The 22,935-nt window shown below is 36.0% G+C and overlaps 1 protein-coding gene across 6 annotated transcripts in view; it reads left to right on the top strand.

Moving 5' to 3' along the window:
• The first annotated feature begins 1,773 nt into the window (after positions 1 to 1,773).
• The window catches only part of LOC102092085 (sodium channel protein type 3 subunit alpha), a 76,909-nt gene continuing 55,747 nt past the window's right edge, over positions 1,774 to 22,935 (top strand). For 3 of the 6 annotated variants that reach the window (XM_065068708.1, XM_065068712.1, XM_065068707.1), the window contains exons 1-6: positions 1,790 to 1,996; positions 10,776 to 11,027; positions 16,223 to 16,539; positions 20,106 to 20,226; positions 21,125 to 21,212; positions 22,680 to 22,808. In XM_065068708.1, coding sequence (XP_064924780.1) covers positions 16,273 to 16,539; positions 20,106 to 20,226; positions 21,125 to 21,212; positions 22,680 to 22,808 — 605 coding nt within the window. In that variant the 5' untranslated portion in view covers positions 1,790 to 1,996; positions 10,776 to 11,027; positions 16,223 to 16,272. Of the gene's footprint in view, positions 1,997 to 10,775; positions 11,028 to 11,633; positions 11,710 to 16,222; positions 16,540 to 20,105; positions 20,227 to 21,122; positions 21,213 to 22,679; positions 22,809 to 22,935 lie in introns of those variants that run through there. The other 3 variants (XM_065068710.1, XM_065068709.1, XM_065068711.1) reach the window with 3 other exon arrangements.

Genomic DNA, 22,935 nt, shown 5'->3' with positions numbered 1-22,935 from the left:
GTCATTGTGTCAACTGGTATATCAGAAAAGATTGCAATCAATATAAGGACACTGCCACAAAAAATGCAGGACTTGAGGACTTGCGTTTGTTAAATTAACATAATCCTATGAAAGCAAAGCCAATTCTTTAGAGACAATTAACATTTTTAAATTAAGAATACATTACTTCCTAACTTCTGGAATTTAAAAAATGTAAATAGTAAAACCAAAGGGAGAACAATTTTTTTTTTCTTATAAAATTGTGGTATATGTTCACACCCTCAAAGTTCCTTTGAAATAAAAGGGGGGATTTGCTTAAACAGTGTGATCAGGGATGTCCCTGTGTACCCCAGTTTTACAAAAACAAACAAGTAATACAGCTGCATTTGGAAGCTGGGGGCATATCTATCTCACTTAATATACAGAGATTATTCTGTACATACAGAATACATACATCCCCTGAAAATTTACTTCTGCTTACTGTTAGTAGCCAGATTCAGGAATTTGGTATTTATATCTGTTGAGTACACAGCACGCACGACTGAAATCAAAAGGACTACTCACAGTGTGTCACAAATGCTTAGGGATTGTGGTTTAAGTATGCTAATTTAAACAGGGATATCTGTATGATATTACAGATGAGGGACATCAGCTGTAGGCAGTTGTCACCACTACTGCTGCTTTGTGTAGTTGTGATTTGGTAGTGGCCGTCAGGCTGGAAATGTGCTAGCTGCCCTGGAGTCCTCACTTCCAAAACCAAGTATGTGACCAGTGAGACAGAGAATGGGGTACCTCTAGCCACTACTGAAGCAGTACTTAAAGAAAATACAGCCGCTACCAGAGAGCAAAATATTCATTGTGTCTTATATTATTTTTTTCTTGTTTTGTTGAATAACATTTGTTCATTAAATCCCAAATGACTGAATAAAGCTGGTAGCTTAATTTTAAATTAGTTTGGAACTGTAGTGGTCTATGACCCAAGGCTATGAGTCGATACATTGCACACACTTGCTGACATTGCTCAGCGTTTCTACCTCTTGCTTTCCACAGACACAATACTGTTCAAACTGACATGCAGGACAAAATAATATGTTGCCTGAAGCGCATTATTCACTCAACACTGTTGCCCGTGGACCAGGTGGTGCTGGAGTCACTGCTCTGATAATTCTTCCCAGGATGGCCACAGGAATCCTAGGTAAGCAGATGTAAATCTGCACATGCCCTGGAATTCTGTCAAAGGGGAAAAGTTTGAGCTATGCTTTTGACTTAAGCATAGTGCGTTTCATGCACATAAAAGAAATCAACATGATGCCAAAAATGCATACTAGTATTTAATGAATAAGACAGTATCAAGAGAATCAGCAAGTTCAGCACACACCAGTTAGGGATGCAGTCAGTGTCTGTGCTCTCTATTTACACAGTCCTCTCTTCCCATGGATTTTTAAAGGAAACAGCACATTTAAAACTAAATGCTCTACTGAATGTATTTAGCCAACTGTTTTAAAATGTAATTATTTTAAGCAAAAGTCTTTAAAATGGTCATTCAATAATTGGTGTGGTTTTGTTGGTCTGTTCTGCTTCTTGCCTGGGGGAACTTACTGCGCAGGAGCTGTTTGAAGTGTAGGTCAGAATAAACTGGGATAAAGAAGCCTCATAAACTGATGCTTTGTACGTGTTCATTATCTTTACCAGTAGGTGGAGCTGCCACGTTAGGTGCTGCATTTTTTTCACTTCTCCCCCTCCATTCCCCCACCCCCCACCCCCCTTCTCCTAATAAGCTGTTTTCTGATATATGTTGGGTGCCATAGAGTGAGACTGAGAACAGGAAGCGGAGGCAGCATCAGAGAGGATTCTGGAAAGGTCTCTGTGTTTTCTTTTCCACTGAGAATACAGAAATTATAATTAATTAGTAAGGCTTTGTGGATGGAAATCTGGACTATTTCAGGAGGAGACATATATTATCACATTATTTTTGGATGCTGGGATTTGCAGTGATTTGTCATTCTCCTTCATTCAGGTAAGATGGCAAAACATTTAATTGTACCCAAAATAAATCTTAGCAATATGATTTTTTCCACATTTCAGAATCGGATTTTACCCTCTGATTTGCTGTTAAGGCAGAGCCAAAGATGGAATGGGGAATTCAAAGCCATTTTGTACTGACTGACTGTGATGATGGTGTGATTTTTTTCATTTTAACCTTGTTAAATATGATATCTGGCCTCTTACTCTTAATGTAATGTTGTGATGCAATAGTCTTACTTGCAAAATCAGACCATTTTATAATCAAGGTATACTAAATTAATTCATAGCATTTCATAAAAGTGACCTTGTTTCCTAAGAAGAAAAATCTGGTGATATTCAGGCTCAGGAACTGCAGGTCTCATAAGATTCTGAGCATCTCAGATTCTGATGATCCAGGAATAAAATCTAGGTGGTTCGTTACTGATATTTTCAATATATATGTGGTATTTGGAGAAATTCTCTTACTAGATAGATTTTATAAAAGATATATAAGAAAATATTTTCTTTCTGTGCCATTTTTTTGCATGGTTATGTGTCTGTGTGTATAAGAGAATGGGCTCACCAACTGTTAATTAATCAGACGTCCACAGTTCAGATTTTGTCTGTAACATTGCTGGCTAGCTTAATATGTGCTCCTTAATAGGACTGTTTGAAGAAATCAGCATGATAATTTTTATATTTCTTCATGTGATTGTCCATTTATCTATTGTCTCATTCATTGTTATCAGTAATAATTTAAGCCATGAGTTACTAAAGGTAAAAGGAAACTATCTATTCGAGATCACTTTGATACGTGGATTTTTAAGTAGTGGTCTATAGACACACATTCACATTAAAATTATGTACGTTATCGTAGTATTGATTTGGAAATTATCACCAAGAGCAAACAGTAGAAATTAAAAAAAAACAACAACCCCAAAACCGTACAACAGAATAAGGAGCCCACTGCTTACAAATCACCATCTCAACCCACATAAGAAAGCAGGATTGGGTCTTCAGGTGGTACTCAGAGTAGCAAGTGAGGCCTGTACCTGAGGGAGTGATATGAAAGAATGAAGTTTTTAATTTGTATTTTTATGGTGCCAAATCAATGTGCCTGTGGTGTCCTTGTGCTACTTCAAAATAAATAAATTAATAAGAAAGATTATATATTTTTTTTTAAAAAAAACATATAATGTTTGTGCTTTCATAAGTGATTTGTCAATAAAACAGTTTCAGCAGAAGACTTAACTCTAACAGATTAATATTTAATTTTTGCTCTGTTGCACATCTCCATTTTGGGAAGAAAGATTTTTAAATAATAGAATGTGAGCTGGTATAGTCATTTGAAGCTTTATAGCACCTGTTAAAGAGATATGTTGTTTATTAGGCCTTGATATTTACAGAAATGATGCTTGTGTTGCGAGCTTATGATTTTTCCCTCTAAGGAACAGAAATGCCCGTACTGATTTTCTTAGGTGTGCCAATTGAGCTCAGTATTGTAAAGTTGTGTTTAGATAACACTACATGCTAGCAGAGGTAGAGACTTTCACATTTTCATTGGAGAACATGCAACAATTCCCCAGTGCTCTCTCAGATTCTGTCAGAGTGGTAGTTTGGTCATTTCCCTGCATTATCAGGTAACCTGGAGTGGGGAATGATCAAGTGAAAGGTGAAAGTATAGAAAATATGGCGGTTTTAATCAATATGCTGATGACACATTTTGTGTTTTCACCTCTTTTTCTTCATCAGATAGCATTAGATGAGTTAACTTGTACCTTGTGAAGATTAGGCATGGAGATAAATTTATGGGCCCTCAGAAGACTAAGGATTTTAGAAGCAAAAAGGATGGTGGGATGGAAGATGGAATGTTCTGACTGATGATATCTGTTTCCTTCTGCTGAGCATATTCTCAGCCCTGCAAAATTTGTTATGTATATGCTATGTACTAAATACATTGCTGGATTCCCACAACTTTGGGTCGATCAGAGAACAGCAGATATTAAGAGAGATTTTTGTATGAGGGAAGAAAATTGTGACCTTGTTCTCTAAAGTGCAAATCCTGGCCCTTTTTACCCATGTGCTATTCTTGCCGTAAGGTGACAAATGAAAAAATTGCTTGAACTCTGCTTGAGTTCAGCCTAAGGCAAAATAAATGCAAGTTTCTGATATTTGGTACTTTATATGTTAAGATGATCTATTTGTTGAACTCTGAAAATGACTACTGAAAGTAAGTTTCAGGAGGTTACATTTACTCTGTTCTTTATCACAAAATTCTAGTAAGTTAGGAACTTAACTTTCAAAAGTCTAATTAACTTATTTGCCACTCAGTGTAACTCTTTATAACTTTTGCGCTATAGCTGTTAATCTCTAATATATACTGTTGTCATTTTCAGGGACGATTATTTTTTCATCCTCACTTGAAAAAATAGGAGGTTTAAAATATCATCATATAACTGATGCTCCTTAGTTTAGCCTGCTTATAGAACAAATGTACACACTGAGCTGTGGCTTCAGTGAGTCCATCAAATCAAGTGTCAACCACCATAAAATCCATCTATAGGAAATTGCATCCTCTTCATTGGAAAGCTGCTGTTACTCATTACAGCTACTAGTCCTGATTAAAAGCTCTGAAGCACATTGCCAATGGTCTCTCTCTCTAGGTTTGGTATTGACTGCTCTCCCATAGGACCTTGATATTGGAGCTGGCATCCTGCAACCAGTTAATCTGCTTTCATCAATATTTTCTTTATGAAAAACTCTTATCCCTAGGAAATGACTGTGATAGCGTTATTGCTTGATCTTCCTTGTCTTATGATGAGGTAAAGCACAGGGACTTGAAATAAGAGCAGCTCAGGCAAGGACTATATTACTTCAAAACATAGAGTAGGAGCACCATATGCTCTAGAGTAACCATAATGTGTGTGTGCTACCACTGTAATCCTAAAGAGGAGGAAGCAAGTTAAATTCTAGGTCACAAAAGTATTTAGTCTCTCATTTGTTCATCATACATCCCAAAATTATCTATTTCCACTACAAAAAAACACAACTCAAACCAAACCAAAAAACCACAAAAACCAACCAAACAAAACCTCCCAAAAAAAACAACCAAGGAAAAAACGCAACCAAAGGAAACACACTAGCCAGCCCACTCCAAAACTGTCACTTCAAATTGTTGCTAAAATTTAAATTGGTCAAGAGTCTTGGTAAGCGTTCCTACAAAAAATTACTGTTCACTTACTCTACCAATTAAGACAGATAATGGAATGTGTTTTACTGTAAAAAATGCAACTAAAAAAGTTTAAATTTGATAAAAGAGCTTAAGCTTTTATGGGGCTATTTCTCATGTAAAAACCTTAAGGAAAAGGTTATTTAAACTCACATTAACTTTTTGTCTAGTTATTAATTCTTTATTGTTATTGATCTCTTCTTACTGAGTAGTTTTACTTATGCAAGTGTAATCATAGAGCTACCACGTGCAGAGGTGCCTCTTTCAACCTGGAGTTGTTTTTCCTGCTACTTGATTCCTGACTTGATCTGTCAACTTGCTGGATGCCATATATCCTTATCAAATGACCACATTTGATATGACCATATTGACTGTGTAGTCCATATGCAGTGAGTCTGGCACATCCCAGATATATCGATTGCAAATGTGTACTGTTGAGCAAACTGCTCAGCAAAGCTGATGTTTCACGTGTGTTTAAGTTACTACATACACATAGATCAGCTGAACAGCACATAGAGCTGACTCCTTGCACCTGCACTGCATCAGGCACATCCATGTATTTTTTTGCAGGATTTCCTGAATGAAAGTATGAAGGACACCAGGAAACCTGAAGGAATATTGCAGATGCCAGAAAATGGCTGGGAAGAGTATAAGTTCTGTTTGCTCTGTGGTCCCCTTTACTATACTCCAGGATAACCACTTAGCAGGAAGATCTTGGAACAGAGATACATTTATAGATTATCTATGCTTAAATTAGACATTGTTTATTTAATATTAGGCTCTCTTTTTTTTTTTATATGAGAGGGGAGCAGTGTTTTTTGTCTTTTAACATAATTTATTTTAAGAACAATATGAAGTGAGAAACTTCCTTTATGTATGTGTGAAATTTGGGGCTAGCACTAATTGTTGCATGCTCTGCTTAACCATTAAGTATTATTACATATGATTGTATACGAGTTTCTAAGAAGTTACAAGTTTCTATTCAAAATAACTACAGAAATACAGATGAGGAATTAAAATGAGCAAGTAATAAAAGTGAATTAATTGTTCACAGGAACAGTAGTTCCTGTGACTAGTTCCTGAGCAACATTGCACTATGTGGCCTGGCTACTGTATTAACTGAGAAAAAACCTGCCATAATTTCTCATAAATCATGGCCTTTCACTGTCTGGTTGTCCTGGGATAGGAGTAGACATTTCCTGAATCCATGTAGCCTGAATTTGTGCCCATGTGTCTGAAATTCTTGCCTACATTGGTTTGAGTATCCTGAAAACTCTGCCCTTTCTCATGTGCTATTGCACTATCTTTTAGTATTTGGACACACTGAGGGATTTTGAATTTGTGTTGGTCAGAAGTATACTCTCAGAAAACCAAAGTTCTTGGTCTAATATTAATTATGTCCAGATTAGAAGTTTTCAGATGTCAAACTGAATGCCCTTTCTTATCAAACAACCGTCACTGCCTTCTCAAAAGCCAGTCACAGAGTACAACTGTGTAACTGTACCAAGACTGATACGAGAATGTTTTTAATCCCTTTTTATTGTTATTGAAATCTATGTATGGTGATCTTGGAAAGCTGAGGGTAAATTCACCTCTGTCCCACCAAAAAACACAGGATTTTTTTTTTCTCAGATGCAGTTAACTTGGCAACTTGATTTCCTTGAGCACTGAAATTTCTCTCCAGTTACTATTGCTTACTATTGTTTACTTTTGAATGTATATGTGATTGTGCAATGGTTAAGTACTAAGGATCAAGCCGGGAGACTACAAAATTGGATTATTAAGTCATAGGAATGAAGAAGCTCTACACATTTTAGAAAATATGACCTAATTCCACAGTGACGGTCAAAGTGAAACATTTTTGACCACAGATGAATTGTTCTTATTTGAACAGATATTTGAGCATGCTTTCCATTGAAAAGCACTCTTGAGGGAAAGAATTCCCTAAATCTACATTGTGTCCAAAAATTCAGGTTTTCTGTGATAACTTTTATGTTAGACAGAGAGAGAACACGCACTTTTAAATGATGAGAGAAGGCATAGGCCTAACTTGCAATCTTGCACCCTGTCAAGGAGCAAAGCAAATTCCACTCATCAGAAATAGCTTTGAATATTTTTAAAAATTCTGTTTAACTGTATTTTAACTTAAAATCCAATCATCTGTAAAACTTGTGTATGACAGAAGAAAGCAAAAGTCCTAGGGTTTACAGTAAGAAAGGCAATCTATAAAGTTATTTTAGGTCTGAGTGGAATAAATTTGATGATAGAAGCAAGTGGTTAATCTCAAAAGGGCCCAAGAGTCCAAGGTCTGACTGAAATGAAAGACGGCAATCCTAATGTTTACTTCCATTCAGATGAAATGTCTGAAGAAAAACCTGTCACTAATATTTAAGGCCAAAATGATCATATGAAAAATCTGACCCGAGACAGAAGTTCTGACCAAAAGCAATATAAAAAAATTCAACCTGTATTAGGAAAGAATTTCTTCCTACTGAGTGAAGATATGAATATTAAAGGGGTCTTCCTGAAAGGTTTTTACTAACACCAGTTTAAGTTACTTGTCATGCACTTCCTACATATCAATTTGTGTTATTTGTGTCCTACATATTTATTTTGGGTTACAATAGGAATACTAGGATTCTAGTAGCTGTTTGCTATAACACTGGCCATCATTCTGTAGTGTGTATTACTTAAAGCTACGGCCCCCTAATTAGTCCTAAATTTCATTGATATACCTAAATTTCAACATGACACGAGACACCTTTTACAGAGGTGGCAGAACCTGTAACTCACAGGCTTTGCTCCTCTGGATTTATCACATACAGGTAGTGACTAGATCGAAGTCATACTTCCATAATCCATTTGGAAAACATTCCAAACTTTGGGCTTGGGTAAGCTTTATTTGGTACTTCCATGATACTTGAATGAACACCTTGAAGAAAAACATGTGCGTTTTTCATATGCTGTGTTAAACCACAGGTATAAAGCACTCTATTTTCATGTTGACTTTCTGTGCATTTTCCTCCTTGTGTAGTAACAACCAAATTCAGCCCAGAATTGTCTGTAAGCCTCTCAGCCAGAAATTCATTTTTCCCCCTTTCGGTTTCCTAGACAACTCTCAAAGTCTAAATACAATCCATTAATCTTGTGCTATACAAAGTTCATTCTTTCATATTTTGTCTTGATTAGTTTCTGGGGTTTGGTGAGACTAGAAAAGTGAGAGTTCCAGCTGCATGGTTCTTAATAATTCAGTTAATTTTCTGCGTTTAGTTTGCTTTTTCTTTTCAGGTTCATAAGCAATATTTTCTGTTTCAAATACATTTTCTTAAGTTTCCCTAGAAAAATTTAGAAGAGGGTATTACTTTACAAACAGAGCTTTCTATTTTTTTTTACAAAGCAAAATGGATACTATGATGCATTTAGATATTGCTAACTGATACATCTCCACAGAGGATACTGGTTCATGTTCCATGTCAGCACATTCAAATTTTGAGTATAAAAAATATTAGGAATTAGTTGAATCTAGATCATGGAGAACACACAAGAAATAATACTGAATCTGGACAATTAATTTTGTGGATAACTGCGATTCTTGTTAATCTAAAACGGGGTTAACATTTTTATAATCACTTAACACTTTGAATGACCATATGGTTGCCCGTTATTTCTGTTTATTGTCTGGCATTTGTCTCTAGCACGAGATTTCACTTGTTGAAGCCACCACTGACATATTGTCCTATGATGGTCTTTATAAGAGTATCTGATTTTGAATAGTAGATACAAAGCTGTATCTCTTACCCATTGGAGATACAGCCAGTACAAACATACGTACAGTTTAATAAATAGGGAGATGGAGACTAGGTGATAGGGTTACATGTGAAAAAGGTCCTCTTCCTTCTGCTCTAATTCAGAATACAGATTTATTGAGATTACCTGCACTGCTAGTGTTATTAACAATTTTCACATTAAAGATTAATTCCTCAACATTTTGCTTACTGGTTAATATTTTAACAACTGGATGGAAGTTACATCCCCTTTTTAAAAAACAAACGTCGTGTATTAGTGATTACTCTTTTATTAGGAAGATATAGTATCCCTTTCATATGATTTTTAAAATTGCAAGCAACAGCGCTTACACATTTCACTTTTTTACTCTATATCTGACCATGAGATCAGATTTCAGCCACAACGCTACTTCAGAGACAGAATCCAGATGCACTCAACAGGCAGAGGAATGGGGAACCCCCCTATGTACCTCGAGGGAAAGCTGCATTCCGTGGAAAATATGCATTGGTGGATAAGTATCATTGGTGGCAGTATGAGAGTCATGATTCCCTGAGGTTAGCACTGGAGACACAGCTTTTAGATGTCTTCAGTGGAGCCTCTCTACTAGTGACTCACCACAGTAGGATGTGCTGAATCAGTGCCTTAGTCAAAAAGACCAGGACATTGAAAGAGTTTGCTGTTAGCAATCATTGGAATGACTTTATGTCACATTGTTAAACAAACAGAAGCTCTAATTTTGGCACCACTTATTGTATCTTTGGGAAAATTCAATTCCAGATTAAAGTAACTAGAACTAGGTAAAAAAACTAACTAGGTTAGTTTTTGAAATGTATGTTTTGTAGGAGTACCTGGAGATCTTTGATCTTTTAAAACAGGAGAAGCGGTTGTCTAGTTGAAAGTTTTCACTTCCTGTTTTCCAATATTCTGTGTTCTCTTTGACTCAATTGTGTCTACACAGATTTTCTTTATTTTTATACAGCATTTCTACAGTGACTGCTCATTCTCACTTTATTTGGACAGAAGTATTACTAAGGGATGCTTTGGCAGGAGCAGAGACCTAAAAGAGAGGGTTATTTTTCTCTAGGAATAAAGACAAAATAACAACAAAACTTAAAAAGTACAAAAAGAGCCAGAAACATATCTAGCTCAAATAAGAATGTCTCAAAGACATAGCATCTCAATGGCTGAAGACTAAAGTTTGCAAGCTGTAAGTAGACTATTTAAATTTAATGAAATATGTACTCAGATTATTAAAGCTTTAAAGACTGAGGAAGCCATAGACAACCTTTGGTAATGATGCTATCTTTAAATTGAAGAACCTAGAGAAGAAATTTTCTTTTTCTACTATTCCATTACTGGAGATGGAAGGAAATTTTTGTCACACAACGAAAAACATTTATACTAACATTCTCTAAGATAAATATTATGAAGTATCCATATCTTCATGCAAATATGGACTGAATTAACTTCTATTCCTGGTTAAAGATGGTCAATCCAGCAAGGAGTAATGATACACAGTTCCCAAAGTGACAGATGAGAGCACTCCTATTAGCCTGGGCAGAGTTATCCCGTATCTATCAAGACCGCACTAGTCATGCAGGAATCTCAACAAGACCCATTTTTCCCTTTTAGTTAAAGCATACAGGTAAAAGAATTATGGGAATTTTTGAAACTCATGTCACTTAAAGAATATTTTTTAAAACACTTTCAGTCTGTATTGGGTTTTGTGGACTAACCCATGTTCCATCCTGGTTTTCCTGCATCTCTTTGATCTTAGGTTGAAAAAATGTTTCTATGTGAACATTTAGACTTATCTTTGTCTACTGCAATTAATTTTGAGAAGCTTTGGACCAAGGAACAAAGAATGAGAAAATCTTGAAGAAACTTCAGTCTTCAAGAAGCTTCAGCTCCCAAGAAGAAACTTTTCTTAACAACTCAGTTTTTGCTAGAAATGCAGCCTTTTTGTTTTAATGACAGCAAAAGATCCAGTGGCTGAACTCTGAGATTTGGTACTTGTTAGAGAAATAAGGTAAGAGTTTCTTTTATTCTCAGTCAGAAATAATGTTTCACTTCATCAGATGGCCATTTGTTATAGCACTACATGTCTTCACTAAAATATCAGTGGGAAAACAAAACAAACATCTTAAATGAGATCTAGCTGTAGAAATTTGTGCTACCTGTATTGTTGCTGTTTTCCATTAGAACGTAAGGATCTTTAACATTGGAAGGAATTTGCAAAATACCAATCAAGCACTGTATTCCAACCAGGTTGATGGGATAAGAAAGAGACTCTTCCTCTTAAATTGCATATGGTTTTCATTCGGCCTTCTTCAGGTTTCTCCAACACTTCAAGTATTCACACCTGATCTCTTTTCACACTTTCTCAGAGGCAGTTAATGGTGTTAAATATAAGGCAGGCCTGCATTTTAAGAATTTCTAGAGGGTTTGGTCAATTTTTATAAGTAAATGGGTCAAACAACTATATTTCAGGGGTTCTACAACTTGTAGGTACACATCTGAGGAATCCAGGTTCATTTCTTTACATAAAATATCTATTTTGGGTTACTTGAGTTTACTAGGTACAGCATATGTTGGCCTTGATGTAAGAATCTTAATCCACTATTTCCATTCCTAGGCAGGAGGAGAGAAGAAATAGGAACAAATGAATTCAAAAGCGAATGTTGCAGTGAGGTAGAGAGGGAAGAAAAGAGGTGAGTGTGGAACAGCAGTGGACAAAAACAGGCAAATAAGCAGGGGGAAAGACTGGCCATAGCAACGTCTTGGTGAGAGAGAACAGTGTCCACTCATATCCTCCCACAAAGCAGCTTCTGGATGTTTGAGACAGGTCTGAGATTGCTTTCTGGTCTCTAATCTCACCTGTTTTGAGTGTTTTCCCATCTGCCTAGTCTTTCACCAGTCAGACTGAACCTTATGTATTATATTCTACCCAGATTTCCCAACTCTTATGGTCCTTTGTTTCGTTGAGGTTGGCGTTCTTAAGATTTAGTGCTTTTACACCTTATTGCAAGTCATTACTGAAGATATTAAATAAAACTGCATGTAACATCCCTGAAGCACCACATTAGTATAATTCATTGGTATTTCCTCTTTTTACTGGTCTTTGGTCAGGTCTCAGCCAATGTGAACTTATATTCAATGTGAATTCATATTGAGCCACTTATCACTACTCTATTCTAAATCCTATTAAAGTAAGGCTTTATTAAGGAAATACTATTTCTGTTACATATGCTTATTACTTGATTTTGGATTCTTGTAACAAGTATTTTTGTCTTCTGTGATTTACTAATTTTATTAATAAATACCTGGTGGTGATTTCATTATTTTTATTTTGAATACTTATGTAACACTAATGCCTATAGGCTACTGAGGCTGACTGTACAAATCCAGGCAAAAATTATAGTCATAGCTACAGATAAATTATAGTCTAAGGAAAATGACACAATAGATGAATGATAAATGTTGGAAGGAATTGGAAAAAGCAAAACAAATCCTACATATTAGTCAGGACCTGTAAACACAAATTACGATAGTTTAAATCAGTAGATTACAGTTTAAAGAAGAGGCAGGTTTTGAGCAGGTGCTAAATGCTGGAGGCTGTTTCCAGCTTTGAGAAAGTCACTCCATTCCTTCAAAATACCTACTTTAGTGCAACCGACATTCATGGATTCCTTGGCTTAGCAGCCATGGATAGTTTTCGCCAGCTGTCTTTCTAGATATCTCAATTAACGTTGCACTGCCTTGCATTTACCACTTTGAATTACAGCAGTGACATTTTGCAGCTGTTTTTATCTTTTTTTGAGTTCTGTTTCTTATTGGAATATTTATAAAGCAGTAAAAAAATAGTGTAAAGATGCCAGGAAAGATGAGGTAAATATCAGTTATGAAAAGATAATAATCTATAACTGTAAGAAAAAAAAATCTTCAAAGTACTTTGGCAGATAAGCGGATACGTTTTTCTTTGTGAAATTAGCCTCTGTGCACAAATGCCATGAGAAATTTTTTAAAAAATATTTTATTTTAGGTCATCTTCACAATAAACTAGTATTTACCTATCCTTTTGGTTTTAGGATAAATTGAATGCAGCATTACCCAAACTGGAATTTGATCAGAGCATAGTAACTTCAACATAACTTATCTTCGCTTTCAGGAAAGTAATATCTGAATTTTGCAAAATAAGTTCCCAATAACTTGGCACAGAGGAAGATATTATTCTCAAATTATTGCCTCTCAAATAGAGGATTGGTATGAGAAAATTATAAGAGTGGGTCATTTTACAGATTCCATTTACTATCTTTGCACTCATTCCAACCCTAATCAACTGAAGGTTTGTGTGCCAGTTTTTTGGTTTTAATCGAATGAAAATCTCAGTAGTCAGCTTGTCTAATGCCAGTGCTCTAAAAGAAAAAAAACATCCCACAAGAAACACTGCAATGTTTGCTATTTCTCTACTTCAATTTCTTTTAATGCAAATAACTGTTAGATAAAATCATTTTAATAAATTATCATAGTATCCACCTGGTTCTTACAATGATACTTTTACCATTTGCCTGATTTAAGATATCATAAAAGTAGATACCTTCAGGCCACTTCTTCTGGCTTTTTCAGAGAGACACAGAAATTAATTTGGCATCCTTAGCACAGATATTTCACTTACTTTCTGAGTCATCTGTGTAAATGGTGAGAAGATAATTATATTCAAAAATAAAATTTAACAAGTTATCCATGGACATAATATAATTAACTGAAATATGCATAAAATCAAGAACATATGGATACTGTTTATTGGGACCAAAGGAAAACTGGAGAAAGATTTATGGAAAGAAATGCTCAAATACAACTAAATGGATTTATTTGGCAAAAGCATGTCTCTAATAAATTGGAGCTTATTTTTCCTGATGAAATCTATTGAATTGTAGACCATTATACATACAGTATCTAGGCCCAAACTGTATTTCAAATACTTCACATTCTTTTTGCTGAGCAGTATCAGGTACTGAGGGGCCTGGACCACGTGCATTTTTGAGACTGTTCCTTTAAATACTGTTTTTAATGAAAGCTGTTCTGAAATGATTAGCTATATAGAATTCTTTGCCTGAATTCTGCCCAGCATCATTCATGTCCTGACAGTTTGGTTACCAGATAACAAGTGATTTTAAAACCAGTGCAGGAAGACGAGGGAAGCCGTCACTGAGAAACAAGTGGTTCATGGCTCAAGGATTCCTTAGAGCTTCTTCAGGGCCCAGTGCAGGGAACAGAATTACTTTTGTTCATTGTTCTATTAAAGTACTGCATGTATAGCAATAGTAATCAAATATATATTTGTGTTTTATTCTATTAAACTCTGTAATCTGAGTGAAAACATGTGGGGCATATTCAGTATAGGAAAAACCTTGTGTAATAGCAGCAGCCAGGAAAGGTCTAATAACCGCACTGGACAGCAGTGGAGACAGGACTCAAGTAATGCTTCCAACTTGTCAAGAAAACATTTTTAAAGCATGTTTTATGACCATCTGAGAAATAGAGTGAAACCTGAAGTCTGCTAATATTACTTATCCCAGTCATTTATTGGCCCCTTTGTGGAGTTCTAGCAATACAAATACATATATTTCTGGTGAGGACAAGTTTTTTGTTATAGCATTCATAACCATAAGTGTTAACTTATGAAAAGCAGCCTAACTAAATGCACTGAACTCTAAAGAGAAGACAGACCCACTGATGCCGCTAGGAGGGTGCAGCTTTTAAGACTAGTTTAATAGAAAAGGCACCTAGGTCAATTACTCGAACCACAGACCTGTAAAATGTGGAATAAAGGAATCAAATATTCAGAAAAATCAAAGGGAAACCTCAGACAACTTAGTTTATTAAGCCTGCATGGGCAAAAGCAATAATCAAAGGAGCATGGAGTGTATCCAGAGAATGCATGTGCTTTTGGTTCTCAAATAAAGGACAATTTTGAGTTTAGCATCCTTATAATTGGGAGTTAAATTAATAAAATACAGGTATCAGCAAAGGCTTCCATCTTGTACAAACTAAAAATTAGCAGCAGAGGTTTCAGTATAGCAACATGTGATATAGATGCCTGATGGACACTCTGGCTGGCTTAACAATTTATTTTTCAATTTACACTACATCGATACCTCCAGCCTCCCCGGATCTCTGTGATTCCACACATTACATTAACTCATGTTTGTCCAGGCTCTTCCTTGAGAAGAGCTTTCTCCACATCTACATTACAGCACAGTCAGGTACCTCAGTTCTGGTCTTGTGTTACTGAGATGCTTGGCGCTATAATCTACCAACTAAATTATTTCAGTGATCTCAGTGCTAATTGTACACATTGATGCTGTGCTGTGAACTCCAGACATAAAGACTTGAGGTACCACAGGAGCAGATTTACCACCATGTCAGGTGGAAAGAGCAGCAGGGACTACATCATCCAGCACTGGCACCAAAGACATTCAAAGGGAACCAGAGCCTTAGATTTCAAATTAGTTTTAGTCTGAAATAATATTATGATGCTTGCCTTGCAAAAAATCAGGAACAGCATTCTTTTTCCACATAGTCTTGATGTTACATCCTGTTTCCTCTTACTTAAAAGGCCTGTGGGTTTGATTCACAGCTCACAGTCAATATATGCAACCTGACCTGCTTTGGTGTCTAACGTTAACCTTCAGCACAGTGAACTGTCAGTAAGAAAGAATTATGCTTGTTCCTCCCATAATTCAGTTGCAGTCATTTAAACATCATTAATCATACAAAAACTTATTCATTTAATGGAAGTATTTATGTTTGTTGAAGTTGGATTACTGATACTTGAAAAAATACGGGAAGATAAAAAGTATCAACTAGTAAAACACAGGTTTACAATTTTCAAGAGTACTTCATGGAATATGCATTTACACTTGCTGTTAAAAAAACATATGCTGTTAAAATATTTGTATCAATATTTTGCTCTAACTGTGAGAGTCTAAGGACATAGGCAAAGCAGTGTTTGTGGGCAGAAGTAATGGTTTTTTTCTAGACCAGCAGGAAAAAGCTGAAAAAATAATTTAAAAATATCTAAATAAATTCTGAGAAGTTGCTTTTAACTTTAATTCAGCCTTGAAATATGCTGCTTCCATTTCAGGCCTGGAAAGGGTTTCTGAGCAATATTTTTTTTTCTGTTGGTACAGTTTTCCTAAATTATCTAATTTTCTTTTATAGGTCATTCTTATGTGAGAGGCTAAAAGTAATTAAATTTGCAGGATGAAAACATGGCACAGGCACTGCTGGTACCACCAGGACCTGAAAGCTTCCGCTATTTTACTAGAGATTCTCTCGCAGCTATTGAAAAGCGTTCTGCAGAAGAAAAAGCTAAAAAGCCCAAGCAAGAACATACAGACGATGATGACGAAAATGGTCCAAAACCAAACAGTGACCTGGAGGCAGGAAAGACACTGCCATTTATTTATGGTGACATACCTCCAGGAATGGTATCTGAACCTTTGGAAGACCTGGACCCATATTATATCAATAAAAAAGTGAGTGAATAATCTTTTGCAGAAAATAAAATATAGTTTTCTATACTAGCAAAGTTTAATCATAAAATATGATGGTTAGAGCCACCAAGTCACTAAATATAAAGAAATATCCTTTCATTTAACAGGACTGATTTAAACTCTTCTATATTGTGACTCCTTCAACTTCTGTTGAGCTATTTTGTTCTTTACTTTCTTGTAAGGAAGATATAGCTTCCTTGAGCTTACCTGAACTTGAGAACATGACTGAATGTTCCTGATTTCAATGTAGTACTAAGACTGTGTGTGACAAATGAGGTGTTCCAGGCATGATTTTGCACTAGAAGTGGTTGTAGATAACCACGTAGCATCCATTCAAGCTAGTGAAATAAAGGACTGTAACTCTCTTATTTGTTTCTGTTATAGCTATATAACATATGTAAACATATATCTTTATATGTATGTGTAAAATATATTCCTCTCTATTTACGTAGCATATAGAGACTCCGTGTAAATATTGGGTCATATAAAACTACCACAATGAAAGCTGTTTGTGAGGTGCTTGGGTAGATCTCTGCTGCTCAGTTGTCAATTAGAAGTCTGTGGCAGACACCACAGAAAAGCAGGGTTTTGAGGAACCAATCAAAAAAAAAGACACTTATATTATTCTGAAGACTAATTTAGACTTTTCATACAGAAAGAGCAGAGTGAAGCGTTACATGTTGTGAGAGAAAAGGGGCGTGCCTGAGTTACATGTGTGAGGCTGCAACACAACCAGATCATCAACAGCACAGATGTGCAGCATGACGAATGTAAACTCCTGCAAGAGGTGGACCTCCCTTCCCATTTGCACAGTCATACAAAGTCCTCGTTCACGTGACCAGGGACTCGGAGACAGAAAGGCTAGTCCAAACAGATCCATTGGAGTAAAGAGTTTGCCCTTTTAAAAGTTAGGATCTCCAGCAGAGTATATGGTTTTTGCAATGATGCATATGGCCTGGAAACAGACTGCCATTATGTGACTTAAGAGAAAGACTAGGAACAAACAAGTTTATTGCCATAGCTGGGATCAGGTGCAGATTGTGTTAAACTCCCTCAGGATCTGAAACAGTCCTGCCAGGGAATGGTTAAAAATACCTTCCAGCCTGCACAGATTAGTATTAATAAAAGGTATAGCTGACAGTAAGAGCAGGTTCTCCTCTGTACTCTCTATCTGCTTATTTCTGCCTTCTACATTAGCAGCGTCAAGATGTTCTCTCAGTTCCCGATAGACCTGCAAAGTGTTTTGGGTAAGGAAAGGGAAGGAAGGAGAAGCTGTGGATAGTAAGCCCAGATTCACAAATGCAGAAGGTGTTTTATGGACAATTATCTTTTCCTGTCTCTCTGAAACAGAGAAGGAAACAGACACAGTTGCTCCGATGACAGCTTGAAGCATTCTGAGCTGCCACTGAGATAAGAAACTTGGTTTTAAGCAACTATAAAAAAATGAAGACATAAAATATTTTAAACTGTAAAGAAACTTTCTTTGTTTGTTAGGAAAAAATCATGCAAATAGTATTCTCTATTTGGTGGCTAAATTTGTGGTTGCTTTTGGTTTGCAAAACTGTTTTTAAAGTTATGGCTTCAGTAATAGGAATGGAAAATAAAGCAGAATCCATATGTAGTTGCATAACCTGTAACAGTTGCCAAAGTTAAATAAACAGTGCTGTAAGTAATACAAATATTAACATTATTAAGGAAATTTAAAGAAATCAAAGCTCAGATAAGGAGTGTTGCCAAGGGTTATTTTCATTTGTATGGGTTTGGTTATATCAACAGTTCCATGCAGATTCTTACTTAGTGTGCACTAATCGCTTTTCTTGACTAGCTCCAAAGGAAATCAGGAATAATGTTGCACATATAAATTCAGGAATACAGTTTTCTAAACAATTCTTCTACAAATGAAATATCAGAAATTCTGAGAAGTACAGAGGTATACCTTCTTACCTTCAGATCTGAAAAAGTCACACTACTGATGGACTTGTTAGTCTATGAGAACAATCAGTAACCTGCAGAATCTTGTCACAGGTGACATCTATATTTATGCTACATACCAGCCTGCTGTGCTCAACAGAAAACAAATGGCCATCTTGATGAACTAGTATTAGTCATCGCTCCTCCAGTTTATAGCAGAAACTACTCTTAATCACTGAGTTGTCAATGCAGAGAAAATCATGTGTGAATTGTAGCCTGTCTTCAGGCTCTGCTGCAGCACTGACCTTGGGACAGGCAACATCTTTCTCGCATTTCTCGCTGGGTGAAGGGCTGCAAGGCAGAGAGAAATGCCAATCGATGAGTGCAAGTTCATACTCTGTCATCCTCAATGATACACTCGATGTTATTCGGTGAAGAGGCCCTGGCAACACTCCTTTACCTGTTTTCTTTCCTGCTATAGAGAGGTTTGCTTTTTCTCCCAGAGGTGGCAGACCAGATAGGCAGTAAAGGCCACAGAGACAGCAGCAGTTTTCTGGTCACAGCCAAGTTTTTACAGAGAATGGAAATCCACATGGAGAATAATGATACTATATAACTCTGCTGAGAGCATAACAAAGACTCTCTTGAGGTATCACAAAGCAGAGCCATTACCACCGACAAAGAGAAAAAGGAATGAAGAACACTCATGTCCTGAAGAAATTTCAAACAGCACCAAAGATGCAAGTAAACCCCCCCGACAAATACACTTGGAGTAAAAATGCAAACACTTAGGCGATGTCTGCCAACAGGAACAGAACAAAATAAACACGAACTGTAGGTTTATCAGGTCAAAGTTTGAAAGATAATAACTAACTAAATTTGCTGTCCACATATAGGGAAAATAAGACCATATTATTAAAAACGAAAACAGCATTTTTTAAAGAAAATATTTGTTGCTATAGGATGCCAAATTCTGGCCTACATTTGTCTCAGACTGCTCAGAATGATGTCAGCTGGCAATTTATTAATGCCCTTTATTTTTTCACGGATATATCTTTAGAAGATACATATAATCAATATTGGTAGTACTTAAAATTCTAAAATGAAAGCAAAATTATTTTAAAATTACTGTTAATTGTTTAGTGACAGGTGTTTGCCCTTGTCACTATATATATGTGTATATAATTCTGTCAAATATTTGCCTCAAACACAAACTGGTGTTTAGAATTGCACTTTTGCTGTTTTGGTTTTGCTTGTGTTTGCTCATAATGTAGAATGTATTTGATTAATTTGAAACTCTGACTTTAATCAAAGATTTTTTTTGGAAATAAAACTTAAAATACTTTAGTGATGAAATGCTTCATTTTGCTATTATTTCTAAACGGATATTGGTGTTGATAATTCCCACCAATTTTAATAATATCATAATTCAGTCCATATGCTGGGAAATGTAGCAAATTGGAGAACTGTCTGTGGAAGGCGTAGCCCACTGTATTCACAGAAGTCAGTTATTTTCCTACCACAGACCGACAGTAGAATGGAACTTGAACCTCCCAGAAGAATGGAATCCTTTAGAAGGAGGTAAAGACATTTATGTAGTCAACAATGCATTTTAATTTTGTATTTCTTTTTTGCAGACTTTCATAGTATTGAATAAGGGAAAGGCAATTTTCCGATTCAGTGCCACATCTGCCTTGTACATTTTAACTCCTTTTAATCCCATCAGAAAAATTGCTATCAAGATTTTGGTACATTCATATCCTTTTTTCTTAATATTGGTTTAAGTGTTGCCATTTAAAACTATTTAATTACTAAAATAACATTTTTTGTATGTATACAGAAATCGTGTACATGTAGGTGTACTATGCTAAATATACATATGCGGACCACTCTTAAAAAGCAGCAATATCACATATGAATTGCAGTATGATCTTCAATCCTACCAGGAGAATTCTCTACTGAAACACCTAAAGCTGTCAGGTTTAAATATCAGGCTTTATATACAAAAGGAGACCTAATCTCATACTAAGCCCTGCAGCTAAGGCCACATTAGTAACAGACCATTGCACTTGAACATATCTAAGGTCACACTTTCACCAAGACCAGTAGTACTATTCATGAACCAGACTCACTTAGCAAGGACAAAAAAGCACTCACAAAGAGCTGCTTTTTCAGGCACATTTTTTCAGCATCATGTTTTCAGCACTGGTGTAGGTGTCCTATAAAAGATCCCGGTCAGAATAAAGGAGAATATTTTCAAATATATTTCAATCATGTCCAAAGACCAATTTGGGCATAAACAACCAACCTCTGCATAAAGATCTTTTAGAATGATCACCCTGGCTTCACTGAGCAATCACGTTTGGGCACTCATTTCATATTTTTACAGACTTAAGGATGTGTTTAAATTTCATTTAAATCCCAAACCTGCCATAGTTATAAAAGTAACGCACTGTTTTACACTAAGTGCACCATTACATGCCGGATGGCATACCATTTAAAATAGGTAAAATTACGTGCAAAGCTTTATTTTCAGCTTTTATTTAGAATGCCATGTTATTTGTACATATTTTTATACACTTAATATTTTTAATTATTTCAGTGTTATAAAATAGTCATACTTTTTTGACTTACATGCCTTGACTATAATCCACATTATTCAGCATGCTTATCATGTGCACTATTTTGACCAATTGTGTATTTATGACCATGAGTAACCCTCCAGACTGGACAAAGAATGTAGAGTAAGTTAAACATTTTTACTTCCTTATTTTTACGTGTTTGTGGTTTTTTTGTGTGACTCCAAACAAGCGGCATTTATGAAAAGTTGCATGCCGGAATGGGCTTTTCCAGAGTCATGAAGAATCGGATTCCATGAGATCATAAGTATCTTTCTGGCTTCCTCCTGAATAATTTAAATGGTTTGTTCTTTAAAATTATGTGTGAGGAATATCTGAACTTCTACTGAATACAAGCTTTTGCCCTTGGGAGTTCTGAGCTGCAAATTGGAAAAGGAGCTCCAGAGCTTCAAATGTGCCTGTAAAATCATTGCATGCCATGGGTGAGGCCAGCTACATATTGCCTGAGTATCCATGACCTTAGCACAGTGGGACATTCATGGTGGCTCACTGATGTGGACTGGAGTGCCAGCCCCAGCAAGCACACACAACACCCAAACCACACCAAACTCAAACTGCTGAGCAAAGGGCTTTACCTATGGAGGAATAACATAGAGCTGGCAGAAGTAAGGAAGCGACACAGTATCTCTGTTTCTCTTTCTTGTTCATGGTTATATGTGCATGTTTGTTCTCTAACAAAATACAGATTTCCTTTGAAATATTATGGTTTTGTGTTTTTTTTAATTTCCTCCTGCTCCCCAATAGCCATTATTGATTTATGTTTCTTTATTTCACTGCGTTAAGGAACCTTTTCCTGAATGCTATATTTAGAAACTGCACTGGTATCCGCCCATTCCCAGTACGCTCACCTGTGACAGTGGCTTGTTAGGATTACTGAGAGTCTGAACAGAGGGCAGTGGGGTCTGGAGGCAGATTTCCTTGATTCTAGAGGTCCACACAGACCCACCTGGGGCTCAGGAAGTCCCTGCATTATGCTGGTTATAACTGACTATTCTACGTTTTTAAATTGAATGGTTTTTCTCACACTAGGTAAATTGGTAATCATGCTCCACATCATCAAGAAAAACAGTTTGGGCATGCTTTCTTGCATTTAATGATTATTTATGAAATAAAACTATATTATAGGCATGAGTATAGTTATCCAGAACTGATTTTCACAAAAGTCTGATTTTGACAGAGAAAAAAAAAATCTTCATTTTTTGTAACACTTGGATATCTACCTGATTTGTGAATTCGAGGAAAGAGACAGCCCTGTGAGTGCCAGAGAATGCACGTATAAATATCAAAGTGCCAAATATCTATAAATACTAGAGCCTGAAATTATTTGCAGGCACAAAAACTGAGATTAAATCAACCTTTTAGAAATTTAATAGTATATATGTGTCAGGTTCAAATTTCATCTACTGAACAACAATTCCATTCTGAAGTGCTTGGGGCTAGTTAATGATTTCCTCCTTTCACTTTTAAATACTTTTTATTTTCTTTTCTTCTAAGTCATCTTTGATAAAGAATGGCGCTGTCTATAAGCATAAGAATGCAAAAATGTATTACTCCTGCTCTGATGCTTTTCAGGTACACTTTCACTGGAATTTATACCTTTGAATCACTTATCAAAATTCTTGCAAGGGGCTTCTGCCTAGAAGGTTTTACTTTTCTGCGAGACCCATGGAACTGGCTTGACTTCAGTGTCATTTTAATGGCGTAAGTGGTTCAAGAACTTTTTAAGCTTTTAGGGCATGAAATTAGTGGTAAATATTATAATAATAAATATATTGATTTAAAAGTATTTCATTTATGCAACTGTAAAGTTTAGGTACTGTATCACACA

Source organism: Columba livia, chromosome 7 (genome assembly GCF_036013475.1).
Source record: "Columba livia isolate bColLiv1 breed racing homer chromosome 7, bColLiv1.pat.W.v2, whole genome shotgun sequence".
NCBI classification, from domain to species: Eukaryota; Metazoa; Chordata; class Aves; order Columbiformes; family Columbidae; genus Columba; species Columba livia.
This window is presented reverse-complemented; position numbering and strand designations above follow the sequence as displayed.